This window comes from Eptesicus fuscus, chromosome 13 (genome assembly GCF_027574615.1).
Source record: "Eptesicus fuscus isolate TK198812 chromosome 13, DD_ASM_mEF_20220401, whole genome shotgun sequence".
Lineage (NCBI taxonomy): Eukaryota > Metazoa > Chordata > Mammalia > Chiroptera > Vespertilionidae > Eptesicus > Eptesicus fuscus.
The window spans coordinates 74140937-74164516 of NC_072485.1; the positions used below are offsets into that span (position 1 = coordinate 74140937).

The 23580-nt window shown below is 44.1% G+C and overlaps 1 protein-coding gene and 1 pseudogene across 1 annotated transcript; one reads left to right on the top strand and one right to left on the bottom strand.

The window, feature by feature from the left end:
- Positions 1 to 1569: 1569 nt before the first annotated feature.
- Positions 1570 to 3286, bottom strand: LOC103291038 (60S ribosomal protein L38-like; annotated as a pseudogene).
- A 220-nt stretch (positions 3287 to 3506) lies between these two features.
- Positions 3507 to 23324, top strand: TRAF6 (TNF receptor associated factor 6). The gene is made up of 7 exons (XM_008146799.3): positions 3507 to 3708; positions 9594 to 9911; positions 13259 to 13409; positions 14909 to 15067; positions 15990 to 16061; positions 18381 to 18458; positions 19548 to 23324. The coding sequence occupies exons 2-7, from the start codon at positions 9616 to 9618 to the stop codon at positions 20403 to 20405; spliced, it is 1614 nt and encodes a 537-aa protein (XP_008145021.1). The 5' UTR covers positions 3507 to 3708; positions 9594 to 9615; the 3' UTR covers positions 20406 to 23324.
- Positions 23325 to 23580: the final 256 nt, after the last annotated feature.

Consider the following 23580-nt stretch of genomic DNA (forward strand, 5'->3'; position numbering starts at 1 on the left):
AGTTTGGAGCTGCACAGATAGATCGTTCAATTCTCATTCAATTTATGGAGGGAAATCTACTATATAATCTAATTAACCAAGCCAGTCCTCATTGACAAACCAATTCAACCAGTCAGATTCACTTTCCATCAGTTTTCAGTCAAAAATCTATCTAATAGCATGCATCAGGAAAACCATCTCATTTGTGAATTTTAACTCTGAAATAAACATAATATTATAGATGAGTGGATAAACAAATGGATGGATGGTCAGTTGAAAGAAAGAATCAGAGAGAAAGAAAGAGAGTGTGTGTATTAGTTTGATGGAAGGAAAGATAGAAAACTGGTTTGTCTTGCCCTATCCAGTTTGGCTCAGTGAAGAGAGTGTCAGCCTGCAGACTGAAGGGTCCCAGGTTTGATTCTGGTAAAGGTCACATGCCTGGGTTGCGGGCTGGTTGAGGGTTGGTTGCAGGCTGTGGGCTGGTTGAGGGCTGCGGGCTGGATCCTCCATAGGTGGCTTGCAGGAGGCATTGATGTTTCTATCGCTTTCGCCTTTTCCCTTCTTCTCTGAAATCAATAGAAATATTTTTTTAAGAGAAGAAAGCTGTTTTGTCTTGAGTTTGTTTTCTGAATGAAATAAGATGCAGTCACTTAGAATATTTCTTCCTGAATCTCTCCTTGCTGTCCAAGAAATCCTCCCTTAGCAGCTGAGAATTCCTGACGAGGTTCCTTTGGAACCCTGGAGTCAGCCTGGCTTAGGAAGTCACACTCTGTCATTTTCACCCTCTTCACTGCAGAAGGGGATCACACGGAGCATAAATACATCTTTGAGGCTGCCTGCCACACTCACATCATGGTTGTTCAGTAAGTCTTCAGAACGAATGGGTTGTGTTTTCATTTTATAATTTAACTCTTATTTATAATTAAACCTCTGCCTTATTGCCAAATGTTTGGGGAAAGAATTTGTCACCTGCCCACCCTCACCTGCAATAGTCTGCAGGGTGTATCTTATTTAATTTCTCAAATAAAATGTAAAAAAAAAAACAGCAATCCTGGAATGTGGTGATGTTTTTGTATACTTTGAGGTACTTATAGGACAGCCAAGCAAATGTTTTAAATTCACAGCATTTCAGAAAACCTGGGCATTGTGGCTGCTGTACCATCCAGTAACGCCACTAATCAGAACATTGAGTTCCCTCCATCTGGAGAGCACGCCCTAGTGTGAAAAGCATTTTCACAGGTATGGCCTCATTTGAACTTATCACAGCTCTGAAAAGAAGACAGGGTAGATTCTATTCCGCCTTTATAGATGAAGGTTCCCTGGCCAGGTCCCCATGTAGGTACGAGGCAGAGCCAGGCATAACACTTTGGTTTTCTGATTCCTAATCCACTAGGGGTTTGAGCTATTAGAAAAGACTTCCAGGAGGGACTGTGCATAGGATAGGGCGGGTTATACTGCAAAAAAGACAACCCCAACATCTCAATGGCTTAAAACAACAGACATTTGTTTCCGCTCATGTAAGTCCAGCACAAGTGAGTTGACTTCAGTGATTCCATACTTTTTTAAAAATTTTTTTAACATTTCAATACAGATCAGCATGTCAGGCTCATTTCAGCTCCTTCACCGCCAAACCCGGAGGCAGGGACTGCTTCAGCTTGTCTGAGATGACCATGGTATAAGGGTATCAGCTGCATCGGACTCTGAACTTCACATTATCCTTATTTTTCTTGATCTTGACAGATTTGGCGTCCTTTAGCCTGGCTGTGCGCGGGAAGTCCTTGATCTCCTCAATTTTGCGAGGCTGCAGCCGGCGCAACAAGTGCCTCCCTTACATTTTTATGAGTTGATTCTGACAACAGCCTGGAAGGTCAATATTATCTCTGCATTTCTGGTTTAGGAAGCGGAAGCCCGTGAGGGTTAAATAACTTGATCCAATAGGGGTTTGAACTATTAGAAAAGACTTCATACTGACCAGAGGAGGGGAGTCTAACTCCCTTGCTCTTCCTTTGCTCCACCTCTCAATTTCATAGAATGTCCTCTTTGTCATCCCATAAGTGATTTAGTTTTATAAAGCAGTGGGTGGGGGAACTTTAGGGGCTGGCAGTTCTACTGACAATGTTTTATTTCTTGAGCTGGGTGGCAAGCACACAGGGGTGTGTGTGTGTGTGTGTGTGTGTGTGTACTTCTTTTTATGTCTTAAGTATTTCAAAATATGTTTTTAAAAAAGACGGGGAGGGCAGATGAGTCTGAGAACCAGTGACAGGTTCTTATCTTAATAACATAAGCATTTGCTATGAACATTGGCAACTAAAAAGCAGGAAATACAGTATTGTTATCACATATTATATTATAGACCAGCGATTTTCAACCTTTTCACTTCACAGCACACATAAACTAATTACTAATATTCTACAGCACACAAAAAAAATAGATTATATTTTTTGCCAATCTGACAAAAAATAGGTGTCATTTTGATTCATTCACACCGGATGTCTATGTCGTGTTGGCTGTTGTCATTTTTTTATTTGACAATCTAAGGGAAAAGAGGTCAGTGCCCCAGGCTAAATAGTCAGGTATTGCACGTTTTAAAAATTCTTGCAGCACACTGGTTGAAAATTGCTAACCTAGATAGTTATAAATAGTGTACTTACATTACTAGCTAGCTAACCTCACCTTTCCAACAAACCTGTGAGGTAGGTACTATTATTTTTCCAACAAACCTGTGAGGTAGGTACTATCCTCATTTTAATATGAAATGAAAAAAATAGAAATCATATTACGTAGATTATAATTTATAAAGGGGGGAAAGCTAGATTTAAATGAAGCACTCTAGTTTTAGAATATGTGTACATAAAAGCCACCACCCTGTAATACCTCTTTCAAGAGCCAAATTTTCAGAGGTGGGTGGAAATTTTGTGTGCCTCCCCTGCGAAGTGCCTGTTACATTCCTCAGAGATTTGCATCCAGTAAACAGGGAATTCAAAATAGCTTTCTGGTGACACTGACAGGAAAAGGGCAGTATAGTTGGCAGCAGTTTCAGGGGAGGGGGGGAAATGTTTAATATAGGAGCTTGCTTGCTTGGACAGGTTGAAGGGGAAGGACCAGGTGATAACAGAGGATTCTACCAATCATGAAAACTTCCTTGGCAAGGGAGGTGGAGTCTGGGAGGGATTTAGGAATTCTTGAAGGTCAAGTGAGGGGTTTCTCCTGATTGGATAAGGGAGGCTATAAAAGTCGTTTTGATTGCTACTGTTGTGGCAATCTGGCTGCTCACCAGATCGCTCACCGTTACTGGGGCAGATCTCATCGCTCTAGTTCTGGGAGAGAAGGCCAGCCCCAGCCGGTGCTGACAGCTGGAACAGCCCCAGCTCCAGGCTGACAGCTGGGCCAGCCCCAGCTCCTGGTTGACAGCTGAACCAGCCCGCGCATGCGCCGCAGCATGCAGACAGCAGAGGTGGAGGACCGCAGCCAGGGGGCGCCCCTGCCCGGGCGCTCCTCCCCGCCCCCTCCCCGCCCCAGCTCCCGGGCGGGCCGAGAAGGCGGAAGTAAGGGCATCCGCTGCTGGGGTTTTGGCTACCGGCGGTCCGCGGACGCGGGAGCGACGGCCTGCGGGCCGAGAGATCGGCGTCCGGGCCGCCTCGGCTCGGAGCGCAGTGCCCGTTCTTTCCTGCTGCCTTGGCTGAGCGGGTTTGTGCGGGCGGAGGAGACGGCGGCCAAAGGACGAAAGCGGTGAGTCTCCTTCCGACGGCCCCCCGGCGGCCGCGGCCTCCCCTCCGCTCTCGCTTCCCGCTGGTGGCGGACGCCGCCCCCTCCCCTCTCCTCTGGCTTCCCAAGGGCTGGGGAGCCTCTCCTGTCCCTTCGCTCCCCCGAAGTTGGGGACGCCTCCCCCTGTCCCTTCGCTCCCCCGAGGTTGGGGACGCCTCCCCCTGTCCCTTCGCTCCCCCGAGGTTGGGGACGCCTCCCCCTGTCCCTTCGCTCCCCCGAGGTTGGGGACGCCTCCCCCTGTCCCTTCGCTCCCCCGAGGTTGGGGACGCCTCCCCCTGTCCCTTCGCTCCCCCAAGATTGGGGACGCCTCCCCTGTCCCTTCGCTCCCCCGAGGTTGGGGAGCCTCCCCTGTCCCTTCGCTCCCCCGAGGTTGGGGACGCCTCCCCCTGTCCCTTCGCTCCCCCGAGGTTAGGGACGCCTCCCCCTGTCCCTTCGCTCCCACACGTTGGGGACCCTCCCCTCAGCTCCCCAGGCCCGCGGGGACCTCCTTCCCAGCAGCTCACCCCACTCCCGGGCGGGCGGGAACCCCGCGCCCACCAGGTCAGCCCGCACATTCCCCTTCCCGGCAAAGGCAATTGCCCCCTGGATTTTCCCGTCCCTCCGAGCCGATACAAACTTAAAAAAAAAAATCCCTTTAAGTTCCCAGCGGGTCCCTCTGTCACTGTCATGGGAAAGCTATTTTTGGGTTCTCCGGTGAACTCGTTTGAGGTCCCAGGCAGCAAGTTTAAAAAAAAAAAAAAAAAAGGGTTCGGGTGACACGAGTCTTCCTCCCCGCCCCGCGCGGCGCTGGCCCCGGTTGCAGCCGCGGGCGCGGAGCCCTTCCCGGTCCGGGGCTTTAGCGGAACTGGGCTGGGAGGTGGGACCGGCGTGCGTGCGAACCGAAAGCACCTGCCGCGCCGGCAGCCTGGATGCACAGCGGCCGCGCGTTTCTTTTGTTTCCCGGGAACTGCCGGTTACTGAACGTCTCGCTCCGCAGCCAGAGAAACCAGAGAAACCCGTTAAGAAAGGCGACGTGTGGGCCCCGTGCACCTGGCCGCTGGCGTTGGGTCCGTTCCCCTGCGAGTACTGGGGAAGGCGGAGGGGCTTTTCTGACCTTGACGTTGGGGGCGGGGGGGAGGGGGGGAAGGACTCCCTAACTCCAGGGAGAAATGCACTTGGGGCCCTTGTTGCCCACGTGACGATCCCGGTTTCAGCCTGCACCCGCCGTATATGCTTGGCGGTATGTCAGGATTGCCACTTGAGGGTCTTTTGTTTGACGAAGATGCCCATCCATTTTTGGCCCCTGGGATTTTGAAAGAAATCGTGTGAACAAATAGCGCGGAGAGCGAGGGGACTGCCCCTTGAATCTGTATTCAAAATCAAGACAGTTGACTGTTTGGCAGCATTTGCATCTGCGGGTCTTTGCATGTTAAGAATAGATTTTTAAGGAGTTAGCAAAACCGTTCCTACCTAGTGTTCCTAAAGCTAGCAGCAGATTAAAGGCATTTCTTTTTCTTTTAAAACATATTTTAAATGAAATGGATTGGGATGACACTGGTTGGTAAGATTATGTAGGTTTCAAGTGTACATCGCTACCATACGTGATCCGTTTGTTTTCCGTGGTTTTACTTTATGAGTCATATGTTTAGCCATGAATGAATTTCTGCTGACTTAAAAGTGACCAGTTCACAGTACGACCTGTTGATTTCTTTAGTTTAGACATTTCTCTCACTAGCACCTGTTGATCTTAGGGAAACAATTTTTGTGCATCACCCTACTCCCCATCCCCCAAAACATTTAACAGTATTCTCTTTGGATTATAATCCTATATAATAAAGAGCTAATATGCAAATTGGTCATCACACCCTCGTGCCCTCACGCTGGGGCCGGGGGACCTGAGGCTGCACCACCCCCCACCCTCCACACCCCCCCCCCCGCCCCCATGCTGGAGCCTCAGGGGACCTGAGGCTGTGCCCCCCCCCCCCCTGCCGCCCAGCAGGGCTTTACTGCGATTGGGTCGGCCCAGTCTGGGTCTCATGCAATATTGAGGCACACATGGGTGGGCAGGGACTTTACTCTGCGTCCCGCAGCGCACCCCAGACTCTGACAGGAGGGAGATTTTCATATACATTTTACTAATTTTCTTTCTACTCTGACACTTCTATTATAGAGAAAGGGCAAATAGCAATATTAAAATATTTCCTCTAATTCCCTTTTAATGTGCACGAATTTCATGCAACGGGCCACTGTTATATAATATATTCCCAGATACAAATAGGTGGAATATGAAGTTTGGAAGATAAACACAAGACACGCAGGGCAGTCCCCCTGAAATGATTGCTCTGGCTCTATTAGAATACGGCCCCACCCCTGTCATCTTTCAGAGCTTATGCAAAGCCAAAGCCTGCTGGGGGAGCAGCTCATGAGGTGGATATCCATGGCACCACATAAAGTAAAAAGAACCCCTAAAAGAGCATGTTTTCTGCATGGGTGTCGGATCATGTTCTGCTCACGTCTATAGTGGACTCAAGGCACTTTTTATTCTTCCCTCGGTGCTAATTAAAATAGTGATTGTAGTTAGGAAAGTGACTTTCACTTAAGTCAGTATGCCATCCCAGTCTCTAAAATAAAGGGGGAAATGTTTTAACTTGCTAGAAAGAAAGAGTAAACATACATACTGAATGGCACTCAAAATACCGTTTTAGCTTAACTTTTTCTTCGCAGTACAATTACGTCGGTCTATATACTGCAGGCACAGAGCGTGACTATCTGAAAAAAATTATTAGGAGGATTTAGAGGTTCTGTGTTACTTTTTAAAGCATGAAAAATAATGTGAAAAGCAAATACATCTAGATTTTTAGAGTGCTCACTTTCATGTCTTAACACTGCATTCCTACAGTGGAATTCGTTTTAAGGAATTGTGACTGATTGACAGGTTTTCTTAATAACACATTTGCTATAAAAGGTCTCTTTAAATCAAAATACCTTCAACTCTTTCGAACTGGACGGCAAGAGGGCAGTATATAGGACTACCCAGTAAACTGAATTGTAACTGAACAGTTGGGCAGAAAAAGTAGACTTAGCTCAGTAAGTTGCTTTTTTCTTCTGACTAGCACTTGGATTTGATGTACAACTAAGCAACAAATACTAATTTCTCAAAGTGGTTTTACTTTTAAAAAAAAATAAGTGGTTAAAGATCCAAAAGATAAAAATACCTAGAATTGTCAAGGGTGTGTATAATGGTCTCTCTCAAACTTTTTGGGGGAGTGGGAATTAAAAAGCCTTTGATACATATTGGATAAGCAGACATCAATTGGTTGCCTTAGAAAGTTACATTACCCTTTCACCTAATAATTCTACTTGTAGGAGGTTTACCTAAGTAACTGGGCACAAAAATGTGCATGGGAAGAAAAACAGCAAAGGCTATAAACCCTAAGTGTAGCGTAACAGTGTCATCCGTCCTCAGGTTCGGAGGGTATAATCAGGGCCTTCTGCCCCACCCTGGACCACAGCTACATGACTAGTTCTGTGTTTGCCACTGTCTTGCCATCCCTTGCTGCCTCTCAGCCTGTACCAAGTCTTCCCTCGGAATCCGCATTAGCTATAACAAGGCTTTGGGAGCTTTTATTTTTTGTTTTAATCCTCTCTCGAGTATATGTTTGTTGATATTTAGAGAGAGAGAGGGAGAGAGAGAGAGGAGAAGAGAGAGAGAGAGAGAGACATCAATTGGTTGCCTCCTGTATTCGCCCAGACCGGGAGCCACACCAAACTCACAACCTCGGTATGTGCCCTGACCCGGAATAGAACCCATGACCCTTCGGTGTACAGGACGACACTCCAACCAACTGAGCCACACCGGCCAGGGCCTGGGAGCTGTTTTTAACTTTTTGAAAATACTATGTCAAAGGTAAAATAAAATGCCAGTTTTTCCTCTCTTGATTCTTTGAAATTCTATCAACCCAGCATGATAACGCTAGACAAGTCATGTTTTGTAGAAGCTGGAGGTCAGCACCTTAGTCTAGTGTAATAAAAATAAAGAGAAAGAAATTTTAAATGCAGCTTTATAGACCAATTTGTCGCAACTCCAAGAGGCAAACATGGTATAGTACAAAGTGCACAGGCTCTGGGGTCAGGTAGACCTGGGTTCTCATTCCAGCTCTGTTATTGATTAGTTGAATAGTCCTCGGCAAGTTACTTCACCTTTTTAAGCTCCAGGGTTTCCACTTTGCTAAAGGGGAGCGGGCAGTGAAATTACTGCATAAAATTACTCGAGAGAGAGCTGCACATGACAGTGACTCGTTCTTACTTCCAGGCACAGTTCTACGTGCTTTCACATACCGGCACATGGGTTCGTCTCAGTCACTCACCACTTGGCTGTCCTGCCCTCCAAGCCAGGACAGGGCCTCAGCCTTTGAAGGTGCTCATCAGACTGGACGCAAAATCTTTCTGAGCAGAAGGAAAAGATACCCGTGGTGGCCAAAGCAAAGATAGAGGATTGCTTTCGCAACCCACCAGGGCAGTGGTCGGCAAACTGCGGCTCAAGAGCCACATGTGGCTCTTTGGCCCCTTGAGTGTGGCTCTTCCACAAAATACCACATGCAGGCACGCACGTACAGTGCGATTGAAACTTTGTGGCCCATGCGCAGAAGTCGGTTTTCGGCTCTCAAAAGAAATTTCAGTCATTGTACTGTTGATATTTGGCTCTGTTGACTAATGAGTTTGCCGACCACTGCACCAGGGGGATGACTGTTCACCATATTGACCCGAAGCTTGCATTCCGTTTCTAGAACTGTACCTAGCACCTAGTGGGAATTTTCCACAGTCTACTGCAGAGACCTGGTCCATAGGCCATGAATTGCCTTTAGACATTCGTTTCTCACTCAATCATATCATACGATTTAGAGTTTGAAGGCATCCCACCTACCCACGAAACCAGTAGTTTTCCATAGACAAAGGAAACCTCACTTGTTTTTCCTGTCAGATGATGAAACATAGTCACGTGACATGACTGAAGGCAGAAGGACATACAAATATACTTTTTCAATTCTGTTCTCTCTACACAATAGAAATCACCACACTGAACATTTGGGAAGTGCTCATGGCATTTGAGATCTAGAAGAAGAAACCAAGATCCAAATGGTTAAATCGCACCAAATCACACACCGAATACTTGCACATGATCATCAAACCCAGGGGTGGGGAACCTTTTTTTCCTGCCGACGGCCATCTGGATATTTATAACATCATTCGCTTAATATAATTCACTTAATGTAACTTTATGTTGCTATTAAAGAAGCTCCTAGATTTATTGCATTTCGAGTCCCGCCTACAGTTGCCTTGGCAGGGCTGGATCAAATGATTTCAAGGGCCTTATACAGCCCACGGGCCAGACATTCCGCACCCCTGATCTAATCCCTTGTACATTGCTCTTCCTTGCACTGCCTGCTGTTCCCTTCAGCTCAGGATACTTGAGGGAACTTCAGCAGCATAATTAAGTTCTTCAGCAGATGTTTAATGAACACCTATTATGTGAAAGATCTTGTGCTGAGTACTAAGGATATGAAAAGTAAATCCTTGACTTCAGTCACAGGAAACAGAATTTAAACAAAATTGTGAGATAGCTAAGTATTGCAATGGAGGTCATGTCTTCTTTTAACTTTACATTCTATCTACCTACTAGATCTTGAACTCCTTAACTTATTATAGAATACTATTCATGAAATAGAGCTCAAAAAACTTGTAAAGTTTTCCATAAATAACATGAATGCAGCTTTTCTATATCAACGAAGAAGTGACCTGCCTCGGTATGCTACAATGTACGTGTATGTGTATGCATGTTAAGGCATTTTTTTTTCTTGCTATTTTTACAGAGTAATTGATAAGCTCGTTACTATGAGTCTGCTAAACTGTGAAAGCAGCTGTGCATCCAGCCAGTCTGAGAGCGACTGCTGCGCGGCCATGGCCAGCTCCTGTAGCGCTGCAGCCAAAGAGGACAGCGTGGGCGCCACGGCCAGCACAGGGAATCTCTCCAGCTCTTTTATGGAAGAGATCCAGGGGTACGACGTGGAGTTTGACCCACCCCTGGAAAGCAAGTATGAGTGCCCCATCTGCTTGATGGCGTTACGAGAAGCCGTGCAAACACCATGCGGCCATAGGTTCTGCAAAGCCTGCATCACCAAATCAATAAGGTACGTGAGCATAAGAAAGAACTGTGTCCTCTAACAGAACCAAATACGGAGAACGATATCCCACAGGACACGGGGCATCCCCAGAGTAGTCTTATATGTAAACACCTTCTCAAGGAGAAAGATCACTGGACAGAAACTTGAGACATCTGCATTCTTACCCTAGTTCCTACTGTGGTATGAAAGGTAAGGTCTGTCTTCTACCCTCCTCTGATCCCCAGATAAATAAGTTCTCTATGCTTTAAGACAATAATATAAGCCCTGGCCGGTTTGGGTCAGTGGATAGAGCATCAGCCTGCGGACTGAAGGGTCCCAGGTTCAATTCCGGTCAAGGGCACATGCCCGGGTTGCAGGCTTGATCCCCGGTGAGGGGTGTGCAGGAGGCAGCCGATCAATGATTCTCTCATCATTGATGTTTCTATCTCTCCCTCTCCCTTCCTCTCTTCCTCTCTGAAATCAATAAAAATATTTAAACAAAAGGAAATAATATAAAATAAGTACACCTTAAATGATAGTAGAATATGATCAGCTCAACCATACAAAGAATGCTGACTCTAAAATCGATCAGTGATGGTTTTAGCCACATAAAATTCTGTCTGTTATCTGGTATCTGTGGACAAAAGTAAAATAACTAGTATTTTTAAAGAAAGTATTAGTCAATGCCTCTACCTTTACAATATATCCAAAATTCAATCCCTTCTCGCTGCCTCCACTGCTGCCACCCTGTTCTGAATCCCCATCAGCTCAGTCGCAGGCCTGCTTCTCAGAACCCTTGCCCTCCAGACTGTTCTCAGGGTAGCAGCCAGAGGGAACTGGTCATCTCTGCTCAGAACATTGCAGCAAGTCATCTGCGTGTTAGGCCCTGTTCTTAGGTCCATCATCCATTTTCTGATCTCCTGTCCACTATTCTCTCCTGCCACCAAGTCACTCTGCTGTTCCTTCAGCATGCCAAGCATGCTCCTGCCTTGGGAATTGGCTTTTTGCTGTTCTCTCTGTGGAACATTCTTTCTTCAGTTAACTGTCTAGCTAACATCTTTCACTCCCTCCAGTGTGGCTCAGATCTCGCCTCTCATAGGTGCCCTGGCTGTCCTGTTCATACCACAGCATGCCTCCCCTCTGTCGCCCCCTACACTCCCAACCTCTCTTACCCAGTTAGAAATAAGCTCCTTGAGAGCAGGGGTTGAGAGCTATTTTATTTCTGGATATTTCCTATGTGCCGGAAGCGTGCTTAGTACCATGGTTGCTTTAACTGAATGAAGGTATGTGGGAGTTCCACGAATGATTCAAGTTCATCTCCCAAGAAGTAAATACGCTTTACTTAATTCAAAAGTAGATGGGAATATTTTAGGTGACTAAGGAAGTAGTGGGAAGATTTTATGTTCTTCAATAAATAAGCATCTAGTTATATTGGTGAAATGATTTGTAAGTAGGTAAAGCTGGTTACTTACTATCGTGCAGATTTTTCTTTCAACTTTTAAATTGACTTTTTTCTTTTCTCGTGATGTCCTTGTCTGGGTTTGGTATCAGGGTAATAAAATGAGTTTTGAAGTGTTCTTTCCTCTTCCATTTTTTGGAAGAATTTAGGAGCAATGGGTATTAATTTTTCTTTAAATGTCTGGTGGAATTCACCAGTGAAGCCATCTGCCCCTGGACTTTCGTTGGTTGGGAGGTTGGGAGGGGGTGTGGGTTTTTTGGGAGGTGACTACTGATTTACTCTGTATACTAGTAATCTGCTCAGATTTTCTGTTTCTTCGTGATTCAGTCTTCATAGGTCATAGGTACCATATTATGGATCACTGACTTTTTGCAGATAGAGAGATGTAGAGTATTTTATTAAGTGTCATATGCCCAGGAAGATCATCTTTAGCAGTTTTTTAATAGCAAGATATTCATGAAAGTAATGGACAGTGGTCTTAAAAGGAAGTAAAACCCACAAAAGGAAGTCTGAGGCTTTCTTTTCCTATCTCCCTCTCAGCTAGAAATGACCGCTTACTTTGAGCCTAATGTTCTTATAAGAATGGCTTCAAACTTTCTCATCTATTATAATCATTCAGGAAATCAAAATACATGTTAATCCAGTTCCATTTGCTGTGGATAATGGTTTCCAGTTTACTTTGTAAGTTTGTTTTTTATTTTCTCTTTGACATCCATAACTTAGATCTTGGGTATATACGTCAATAAATTTGTTTATAGTGTCCTATGCTTCTCATAAGAGATTTGACTGTACTAAGAACATTATTCTGACAGAAGCCTCATTAAAGATTGGCTGTCTCTCTCACCTTTATTAGTTCTAAGGCGTTTGACAGTAGACCTTTTTTACCTACCATGGTAATTTCCACTGTGGCTTACACACAGGAGTTGCTCAGCAAATGATCTGAGTGATTGATTAATGCTTCAGTAGTCTACCCGACCTGCCACATTTTGTGAGTGAAGATTTAGACACCCCAAAAAGTTAAAGGGAAGGGACAGACAACCAAACTTCCTGGGGATGGTTTTTCCCGTCATAAGATGAAGTAACCACTAGGAAACCACTGGGAAGGAGGATAGAAGTTCTTTAATTCCCTACTAAATTGTCCCCTAGACATAAAAACAAAGGAAAACTTTGGTCGTCCATGAGCTATTGAAGTGTTATTGGTATTACGAGCAGCATATGTAGTTTATCTCACTAGCATGTTGTGTAGCTGCTGACAGAACAGAGGCCTGCCAGACTGCAAAATCCCCATCCTTAACTTGACTTCATTTAAGGACAATCAAAATAGGACTTTATTCAGTTAATTTTTCTCATTTTTTTGGTTGAAATCTATCCCACAGTCTAAAATCCCATAGTTTTTTTGGCCCTAGCTGGTTTGGCTTAGTGGGTAGAGTGTCGGCCTGCGGACAGAAGGGTCTCAGGTTCAATTCCGGTCAAGGGCACGTGCTTGAGTTGCGGGCTTAGTCCCCAGGAGGGGGCGTGCAGGAGGCAGTTGATCAATGATTCTCTCATCATTGATATTTCTATCTCTCTTTCCCTCTCTCTTCCTCTCTGAAATCAATAAAAATATTACTTAAAATAAATAAATTAAAAAATAAAATCCCATAGTTTTTTATCCATCACCAATATGGTACTAGTTATATTCATTGCATAAAAGAACAGTTCATGAACTGTCCATAAAAGGACAGGTGTTGGTTTTTTGATTTGGGTGGAGGGAAAGTAATATTATGAAATATAATGTGTTAAATTATTTTCCATAGGAAATAATAAATGGAAAATGTATATGTCGTGCGTTAAAACCTGTAAAAGTTGTTTGTATTTTTTAATGTTAATATTTGTTTAAGTCTACTAAATGTATGTATCTTATTTGTTTCTTTAGGGATGCAGGTCACAAATGTCCTATTGATAATGAAATACTGCTGGAAACTCAACTCTTTCCTGACAATTTTGCAAAACGAGAGATTCTTTCTCTGATGGTGAGGTGTCCAAATGAAGGTTGTATGCACAAGATGGAACTGCGGCATCTTGAGGTATTAAAGTTATTTCTTAGCCTTATTAGCATATAGGCAAGGCAGTTCCTAGAGAATAGAGACTTTGCTGTGTCCATCAGTGTATTGTCGGCGCCTAGCATATAATTGCTTAGTAAGGTACCAACCCTTTCATCGTCTATAATAATAAAAGCATAATATGCTAATTAGACCGGACAGCCGAACGACCTTCCAGACGTCCTTCTGGACGAAACTGGGGCTGTGCAGGCCGAGGCAAACCACCGTGGCTGCAAGGGCCAAGCCCCTTGCATGAATTTTGTGCATTGGGCCTCTAGTTGGATATAAGTAAAAAACAAAAATTTCTTATTCCATTTTCTCTGGCCTTGCCAAATGATAATAAAGAAATCAATATTCTTTAAGTTTTGGGGTGAACATTATTAACTATAATACTGAAGAGCATTTTAAATATAAGTGTCACATTTCAATCCCATAACTTCACTTATTTCTATCTTTTTGTTTTTAATCCTCACCCTAGGATAGGAAGGACACACACACACACACACACACACACACACACACACACACATCAATGTGAGAGAGAAACATTGATTGGTTGGCTCCTGTATGTGCTCCAACAGGGGATCGAACCCGCAACCTAGTTATGTGCCCTGACCAGGAAATCAAACCCTCAACTTTTTGGTGTATGGGACGATGCTCCAACCAACTGAGTCACCCAGCCAGGGCTATTTTTCTCATTTTGAAATAAGCAATAAGTCTCATAGCCATCATCTTAGTACCCTCATACTTTTTTCTGAATTGTGCGTTTTATTATTAACTAAATGGAGTCTTTCTATAACTTGAGATGAACTGAAGGAATCAGGTAAAAGAATTTGCTTTTAAATTAAATAAATTCATTTTTAGCTTGGTGGTTTTATGAGAAATTAAGTATCGTTTATGATCTGTTCGAAATTAAGTGTTTAAAACATATTTGTAACTTGCCCTTTTTACTTAGCTCCTTGTGAAGGAGTAACTGTTTTGAGAGAGAACAGTATATACTCAGAAGAGATTATATTTAGGAGATTTCTTAAAGATTAGCAGCCCGTTTGCACGAAGATTCGTGCAATAGACCTTCATTCACCTGGCTGCCTGCGCCAGTTTTCTGCCAGCACCGGGGACCCAGGCCTTGGCTGTGGCCACCGCCTTCTGCCTTCTTTCAGGATCTGGGCTTGGCCCCGGGCGGTGGCCTTGGGCTCGGCTGCACCCAGCGTCCCTGCTACCGATCGCAGGAGCCAACCCCCAGTGGTCTCCTGCGATTGGCGCAGGCTCCCCGCTGGCGCCCAAGGCCGCGGGCGGCTTTCCCGGCCTTGGGCTCCACCACACCCCAACGTCCCTGCAACGGTTTCCTGGTGGGCGTGGTTGATGGGCGTGGCTTGGTTGGTGGGCGTGGCTTGGGCGTAGCGAAGGTGCGGTCAGTTTGCATATTTGTCTATTATTTCTTAAAGATTAGCAGATGCTAATCAATTCTTTTTTCCTTATTCTAGGATCATCGAGCACATTGTGAGTTTGCTCTTACAAACTGTCTTCAATGCAACCGTCCGTTACAAAAGTGCCAACTTAATACTCACATTCTCCAGGAGTGTCCAAGAAGACAGGTTTCTTGTAAGAACTGTGCTATGTCAATGGCATTTGAAGATAAAGAGGCATGTACTACTTGGATTTCTTAATTTCACTACTTCTTAATTTGTTTTTATGTACATTTAAGGGCTTCACAGTAGATGAGGATACTATTTCATTTCTGAGTCTATATTATCAGTTGTGGGAAGATTGATTTTTAAGAAAGAAAGTTCAGTAAACCATTTTAGTGACTAAATGTAGGGTTTATATTTGTATATCTTTAATCATTTTTTTAAATAATTTTTATTAATTTTAGAGAGGAAGTGAGAGGGAGAGAGACAGAAATATAAATGATGAGAGAGAATCATTGATCGGCCGCCTCCTACACGCCGGGAGGTTCCACTGTAAGTTTATCTTGGTAATTTTTCCTACTTTCTTATGCAATCAAGCATATTATACTCATTAAATTGATGAGATATTCAAAAAACATCAGCTGACTTCCTGAAAATGGGGAGAAGGCTGAGGCATAACTAGAACAAATTGATGTTTTCCTAAACTTCAGTAAATTAAGTGGATGTACCCTGAAAGTACAAACTCATTGTACTTTAGAAAACAAGGTCACCCTTCCAGGGCCTGTGAGAATCTGAGCACCAGAGCCTCCTGCCCTAATAGTGCTCTGTTCTCTCACCCCCTGAGAGATAGAATTAGATACAGTATTGGCCAGTGATGTCCAAACTCGTCACAGATGCTCTGCCTCCGGTTAAAAGAAGTGATTTCAAAGATTCTCTTTTGTGTACTGTATTCTTTTAAAGCGCTGAAACGCAAGATGTATCTCATTACTTACTATACTGGCAGAGGGAGAGAAAACAACCTTTACATATTATTCTCACTTTTTTATTTAACACACATCGATGTCCTTAATTTATTTATAGTGAAAAATTACTTTTATAAAAATAGGGGGGAGGGGGTTTTCTCATGTTTCTCTTATATTTTTCTATTAAAATTTAGATCCATGACCAGAGCTGTCCTTTGGCAAATGTCATCTGTGAATACTGCAGTACCATGCTCATCAGAGAACAGGTATAATGATTTCCTTTCTTGAATTAATATTTCCGTAATAAAGGAGTGAGTTCGGTTTTTAATTATATCAATAGGGCAAAGTGAATATAGGTTGAAGAAGTGTTAGAACTATGAAAATTTTTCACAAAATTAATAAATATGAATATTTTAGAAAAACAAATACTCAGCTCTCTCTAAGTACTTAAAGTCATTAATATAATCTCCATGTTTATGTATATTTATACAAGTTCCAGACAAAATCAAGTAATTTTAAGATACAAATAATCAAAATTCCCATTTAAAGGAAAAACACACACACCTTAAATACACTTAGTGGCCAGATTATTATGATCTCTGAACGCACAAAAATCTGGCCACTCAGTGTGCGTGTGTGTGTGTGTGTGTGTACACACACACACACACACACACACACACACATATATATATATATACATACATACATACATATACATATATTAGAGGCCTGGTGCATGAATTTGTGCATGGGTGGGGTCCAGCCAGCCTGGCCAGGGGGAGGGGACATGGGCGGTTGGCCAGCCTGCCTGCTGGTCGAACTCCTGGTCGAGGGGACAGTTTGCATATTAGCCTTTTATTATATAGGATATACACTGAGTGGCCAGATTATTATGCGTTCAGAGATCATAATAATCTGGCCACTCAGTGTATATATTTACACACTGCAATAAGGGTCATAGGTATCCAGAGACTAGCCAAAAGAACAATGAGATAGAGGAGAGCAGGTCTGTCCAGTGGTAGAGCATTATTTGTCCCCATGGCCCCTGGGACACATTGAGAGACTCTGAGACTCCCAGGATCTGTACCCCGCTGTTCAGTTGTCCTATAGACCACTGGTGGGGCTGCGGCGGCAGCAGCAGTGACAGTAGAAAACTGCATTTACATTATTAATAGAGATAGGAAAATTCCATCTGATTGCTAGCTTCTGACATTTGGGGAATTTACCCACACAATTTGAATATTAGTCACTATTTATACACCCATGAAATCTGCAAACCCAGAGACCATAATTGATTACCTGACTAACTAGAAGCAAGCAAAACCTGTCACTCCACTAAACTTTTCCATTTGTCTAAACAGAGTCCTATGGTTTTTTTCCAATAGTCTTCATGTGAAGGTGTTAAACTTTGTTTTGCTTATGAAATCTCACCTCCCTGGTTTTTCTTTTTTTGCTCTGCTGTCATATTTAAAAGAAACCATGCAGCACATCTGAAACCCAGCAAAAATAAAACTTAATGTAGGAAAAAATCCGTGGTTAACAGAAAACCTAGGTTTTGACCCTGGTTGTGCCACTGACTTGCCGCTGATCTCTGGCAAGGAAGTTGAAATTCTAGATAAGGGATCAGCAAAGCAGATCTGGCCCGCTGCCTGCTTTTAGAAATAAGTTGTATTGGCACACACCCATGCCATGTGTCTGCTCATCATCTGTGACTGGTGTTCTCCCACAGTGACAGAGGTGAGTACTTGGGACAGAGACCATGGGGCCTACAAAGCTGAAAATATTTACTATCTGACCCTTTATAAGAAATTTTGCTGCCCGCTGTTCTGAATGATGCAAAATTGAAAGACTGAGTTAAATGGTCTCTAATACAATTAATTTCCGCTTGAAATATCTGTGACTATAGCTAACCTAAATTTCTAAAGGGAATTTGGTAACCAGTTCCAAATATGATTCTCCATAATGGATCTTACCTTAAAAAGTGTTTTTAGAATCCCCAAATCAAAAGCTGACACATTCTTTGGAACTTTCATTAATGTGCTTATGAAATACTTGCTAACATCTGAGTCTCCCATTGTAGCCAAAACATGCCCAGGTTCACAAAAGGTAAGCTTTGTGAAAGGCGGTCATGAGGGAAGTACCGGGTACAGTCCGTGGCTTTAATGTGCACAGCTGGCCGGTCCCTATTAAACGGCCTGGGCCACAGTGAGAGTCCTGGTGAGGTCTGCAGTGGAGGCTGACATCAGAAGGTGCTTTTTCTTTAAAATGCCACTATAGCGTTCCAGTTCCCAGCAACAGGAACAAATTCATTTTCTTGAATTGAATTTTGAGCGATTTGGGGGGTGGTATGTGATGTTGGTATTTCCTTGTCTCTGTGACTTTTGGAAGTAAATATTTTAATCTTCGTGGGCTACCTGGTTTCTGTTGCATCTATTCAACTCTGCCATTGCGATGCAGAGGCAGCCACAGATAATACATGGCTTTGTTCATGTGAAATGTAAACCTTTATTTCAAGTGTGATCTCATCAAACTAGAATTATTATATGCAGGGAAAAACATTTTTCAACTTCTGCTTTTGTTTTCAGATGCCTAATCATTTTGACCTAGACTGTCCTACAGCCCCAATTCCATGCACTTTCAGTTCTTTTGGTTGCCATGAAAAGGTAAGCTGTTTCTTCTTTTTTTCTTTTGACTCTTGAATATAGATCAAGAAAATTCAGTTATATAGTGCAGTGGAGAATATTAGTGGGAATGGAGGTACCTGGCAAGGTTTTCTCTTTCTTAACCAAGGACACTTAGGAGCAAATGGTTTACACATTCTAATCTGGCCTCGGTCCCAGTCCCTCTTCAGTACACTCATAAAACTAAATAACCAGAAAATAACCCTAGCCCCTTTTCACACACATTTTGGTGAATCAACATATTGAGGGACTCATCTGAAGAGCTAATGAATATTCTGTTCGGTCCTTCCCGAAGACCTCCCCGAGGATTCCATCGGCCAAAGAGAGATTAAATAAAAACCTCAAGACAAAGGATATGGCACGCTTTCCCTCCCGGGAGCACGCCCACACCTCTCCCTTCCCCACCTTCTTCTTCCACAGGCGTGCATCTCCTAAACTTCAAGGGACTCCCACAACACTTGCACCAGGCGAGCGGTGGGCAGTGGCCTCTCGTCCCAGCCTTACCCCTTGAGCCTGTCATCAGGGCCCCCATTTTCTCTGACCGCCCACTGAGCTCACTTCTGTCACTGTGACTTTAATTTCTCAGCCGAAACAGCCCCATCTGGGCTCTCTCATGTTGCTTCCCCACGCCTTGTATCTTTGCTGTTTTTCTCCTAAATTCTAAGGGACCCCATGAGACTTGCAACCAGGGGATCGGTGGGCAGCGGCAGCTCTACCCAGGCTACCCTCCTGAACCGGTCTCCAAGACCCCCTTTTCTCTGACTTTTTCTCTCCTATTGCTTCTCCTACCTGACTGGCACCAGCTTGAATAAACATCCTCTCAAAAGCCACCCCAACTCATGTTGTGAAATCTTTCCTACACAAAGTCAGGAGCCCACACACTACGGTCAGACCCATCACAGGCTCAGACCCTGTCCAGTAACAATAGGATCGAGAATATGGAGGCAAAGAAGGTTGTAGGGGATTGAGAGAAATGGTGATGTTACTTAAAACCTTTTATTTGGCGTGGCTAGGCCCCTTTCCTAGTCGCCAGTATCTATTGCCAGCCTAAGGCTTGTGCTTGATTTTTAGATGCAGAGGATTCACTTGGCACGCCACCTCCAAGAGAATACCCAGTCACACATGAGAATGCTGGCCCAGGCTGTTCAGAGCTTAAACCTGGCTGTAGCTCCCACGCCTCAACGCTATGAGCCTGCGTCTCTGGCTCGGGTCCCCTCTGGGTGTAACCCAGAGGTCTACAATTTTCAAGAAATCATTCAACAGCTAGAGGGTCGCCTCGTAAGACAAGACCATCAAATCCGGGAGCTGACTGCGAAAATGGAAACTCAGAGCACGTATGTAAGTGAGCTCAAACGAACTATCCGAACCCTTGAGGACAAGGTTGCTGAAATAGAAGCACAGCAGTGCAATGGGATTTACATCTGGAAGATCAGTAACTTCGGGATGCACTTGAAATCTCAAGAAGAGGAGAAACCTGTTGTCATTCACAGCCCTGGGTTCTACACAGGCAAACCCGGATACAAACTCTGCATGCGCCTGCACCTTCAGTTACCAACTGCTCAGCGCTGCGCAAACTACATATCCCTCTTTGTCCACACAATGCAAGGAGAGTACGACAGCCACCTCCCGTGGCCCTTCCAGGGTACAATACGCCTCACAATTCTCGATCAGTCCGAAGCACCTATCAGGCAAAACCATGAGGAGATAATGGATGCCAAACCGGAGCTGCTTGCCTTCCAGAGACCCACCATCCCCCGGAACCCAAAAGGTTTTGGCTATGTGACTTTTATGCATCTGGAAGCCCTAAGACAAAGAACCTTCATTAAGGATGACACTTTGGTAGTTCGCTGTGAGGTCTCTACTCGCTTTGACATGGGCAGTCTTCGGAGAGAGGGTTTCCAGCCACGGAGCACGGACGGAGGGGTATAGCATCCCTCGTCTGTTTGTTTTCTAAAAGCCTCCTGGAGAAAACCGCCTTTTCTTGCCCTGTCCGCAATAATAATATGTAAACAGCAAAAGCAGCAGGGGAAATGGAATACCCACCAGTGAATGTGATGAGGGAGGTCGCTCTTGTCACTGTCACTTGTACTTGTTTCTGTTACAAATACCTAAAGCAGTTTTTCCCTGGGACCTACGGGTTCCATGCTTTTTCAGGATTGTTACTACTGAAGTACCTGTGGCACATGGTAGCAGCTACTTGTCATTAGTATACCTCTTTGTTGTGCTTTCATGGGCCTTTTTCCAGAAAGTTCTGTCAAAAGCCCAGGGTTGGAGTAGCAAAGCTCAACCCTTTTAATAGTAATGGACGCGCCTTAAAAGTTTAGCTTATTTTTCTAGTATTGTATGTAATATATTAAACTTGAGAATCACTACCGCCTTGTGCTGGTGCCAGTGGGAAGTTGCTATTATAAAGTTGAGTTCTCATTTTATTTTACCACCAGTAGCTTTCAGAGGATCTGAACTTTAATCCTTGGAAAATTAAGTTCTCATTCACCCCATTTCTCTCTGGGGTGTTACTAAGGCTATTCAGGGACTCGTTTAAACCCTGAATATTAACCTTACTTTTTTAGTGTGAACATATCTGTTGAAGAAATCTTGTTAAAGCCTTTCATTCTTCCTTGCTTACTTATATATTCGAGGCTACAAAGTAGCCTTGTCAGAGTTTAGAATGCAGCGGCTCAGTGTTGTGCTGTAAATCCCTTGATGTCTACTCAATGCAGAGTGAGTTCCACAGCCCTGCAGATGTTCTCTGACGCTTAATGCTTGTAGGACAAGGAGAGGCACACATAATTACCAACATCACAGTTTAAAATGGCTCAGCTAGTCAGCTAATACGGCTTCTCAGTGGTGGTGACAAGAGCTGTTTGAACCAGACATTTTCAGCTTTTCTCAACACCCTCTGGTTTAGTTAAGTGGGACAAAATTGATTGTCCAAGAGCAAAATTTCTTAATACTTGGGAGATCATTAGTGCTACCTGAGCAGTCATAGTGTTACATCAGGACTTAGCTTGAGCAGTTGCTTTAGTCCAACAGTTCATACCTGAGGAGGATCATGGAGAATTTATTAAAGTGGCTAAGTGCTCCTCCTAGGAAGAGATGACTTCTGTGCTATTGCATATCTGTTAAAGGCCTATAGGTATTAGTATCACGGTGCCTTCTAGCTCCCAGGGTGTCCTCTAACTAGTATGGGCTCTTCTCAGGAATCTAAGGGCCTTAGTACCTTGCCACGAGGTGGTTCGAGATTCTCCCCGGGACCGCCACCATGGGTGCATGCTTACCCACCCTCAGCGCTGCCACTGCGCCCACCCACAGCTTCACTAAGGGGGGCAAAGGAAAAGGGTTGCTATTACTCCTGTCAGTGGACTTTGTGGGAAAGAGAGGGGTGTGTCTCTGAGGTTCATTGTCACTCTGTGTCAATGAGTTTAGAGAACATTGATTAAGGAAACATTTTCCCGATTGATGAAAATTAGCTCAGCTATGCTGACCTACCCCTGCTGGAAGGTTCTGCAGTGTATTACGTAGCATGCAGTGTATTATGTGGTGCATAATAAAATTTTTTAAAAAAAAGAATCTAAGAGGACCCATACACTATACAGTTTGCACAAGGTTGTTCAAAGTTGTGTGGCCATGAGAGATCGTACTGTCTCTCCTGAGCAGCCATATCAGAGACCCCTGACCAGTGTTCAAGACCAGCCTCAGAAAGAGCTAAGAACCATATGATTTCACTTCTGTGTGGGCCATAAAACTGAAACGCACAGACACGGACAGCAGTGTGGTGGTTACCAGAGGGAAAGGGGTGGGGAAGCAGCAAAGGCTCAAGGGGGCCAAAGGTGTGGTGATGGGAGCTGATTCGACACTTTGGATGATGGGCACACAATGCAGATCGTGTATCATAGAAACCTACACTTGAAACCTATATAATCTTATTAACAAATGTCACCCCAATAAACTTAATTAATAATTTAAAAAAAAAAAAAAAGATCAGCCACAATTTCAAGAGGAAGCAAAGAGACTGGAAAAGAAAGGTTTTGGATCCAGGCAGAGCCAGACTGGAAAGTCACTTCGACCTTTACCTTTATCTCTCTACCTTCCCTCCCCACCCCACATTTAGGCTCCTGTTCTGGTGGGTTTACGTTTTAAAATGAAAATCAAGCCCTAAGCGGTTTGGCTCAAGTGGATAGAGCATCAGCCCACAGACGGAAGGGTCCCCGGTTTGATTCTGGTCCAGGGCACGTACCTCAGTTGCAGGCTCCATCCCGGCCCTAGGGCCCATGCGAGAGGCAACTAATCAATGTGTCTCTCTCACATCCCTTCCAATCTCTCAAACTCAATGGAAAAATATCCTCGGGTGAGGATTAACAAAAAATAGTAATTAAATGGAAATCAAGGTCTTGCAGAGATCCTGTTCCCCAGTGCCATTGTCAGTACCCCCCGATCATCGACTAGGTGGAGGTCGGTGTCCCTTAGCTACCCCGCTTTCCAACTGGCTTCTGAAGCTCATTGCAGCAGCACCCTCTCTCTCGGCAGGGACCCCCCCGGAACTCCTGCTGTCCCTGTGATTGTGTGTCGAATAAGAAGTAATTATCGTGTTCCATTTACAAAGTAAATGCTGGTTATTTTTGTTGCCTACCAAAAAGTCTGAAGGAAATATACAAAACTATTTTTGATGGCTTATTTTCTTTGTGCTGCCTTGTATGTTTTACATTTTCTATAATGTAAACATGTACTTTTACCAGAAAAAATTAAATGTTGCCACAAAACATTCAACCTCACCAAAAAAGGAAATGATATTTAAAAGCTTCCTGGTCTGGTCAAATTTCTATTAAAAGCGTGGCTGTGCATTAGGTACTGAGGAGTCATTTCCTGCTTTGTTTTTGTGTGTGTGTTTTTTTCCTTCTTCTTTTTTTCCCTCTACTCAGGAATCTTAATCCAAATAGTAACGGGTGTTTTTAATCTAACTTCAATTTCTAGCTCCAGGTTTCCTATTTGTAAAATGAGGAGTTGGATTAGACGTTTCTAAGGTCCACTCCAGCCATAAAGTTCTGCTTTAACACATTAGGTTCTAACTAGCAGCATATCAACAACACTTAAGAAAGGGTTTTGC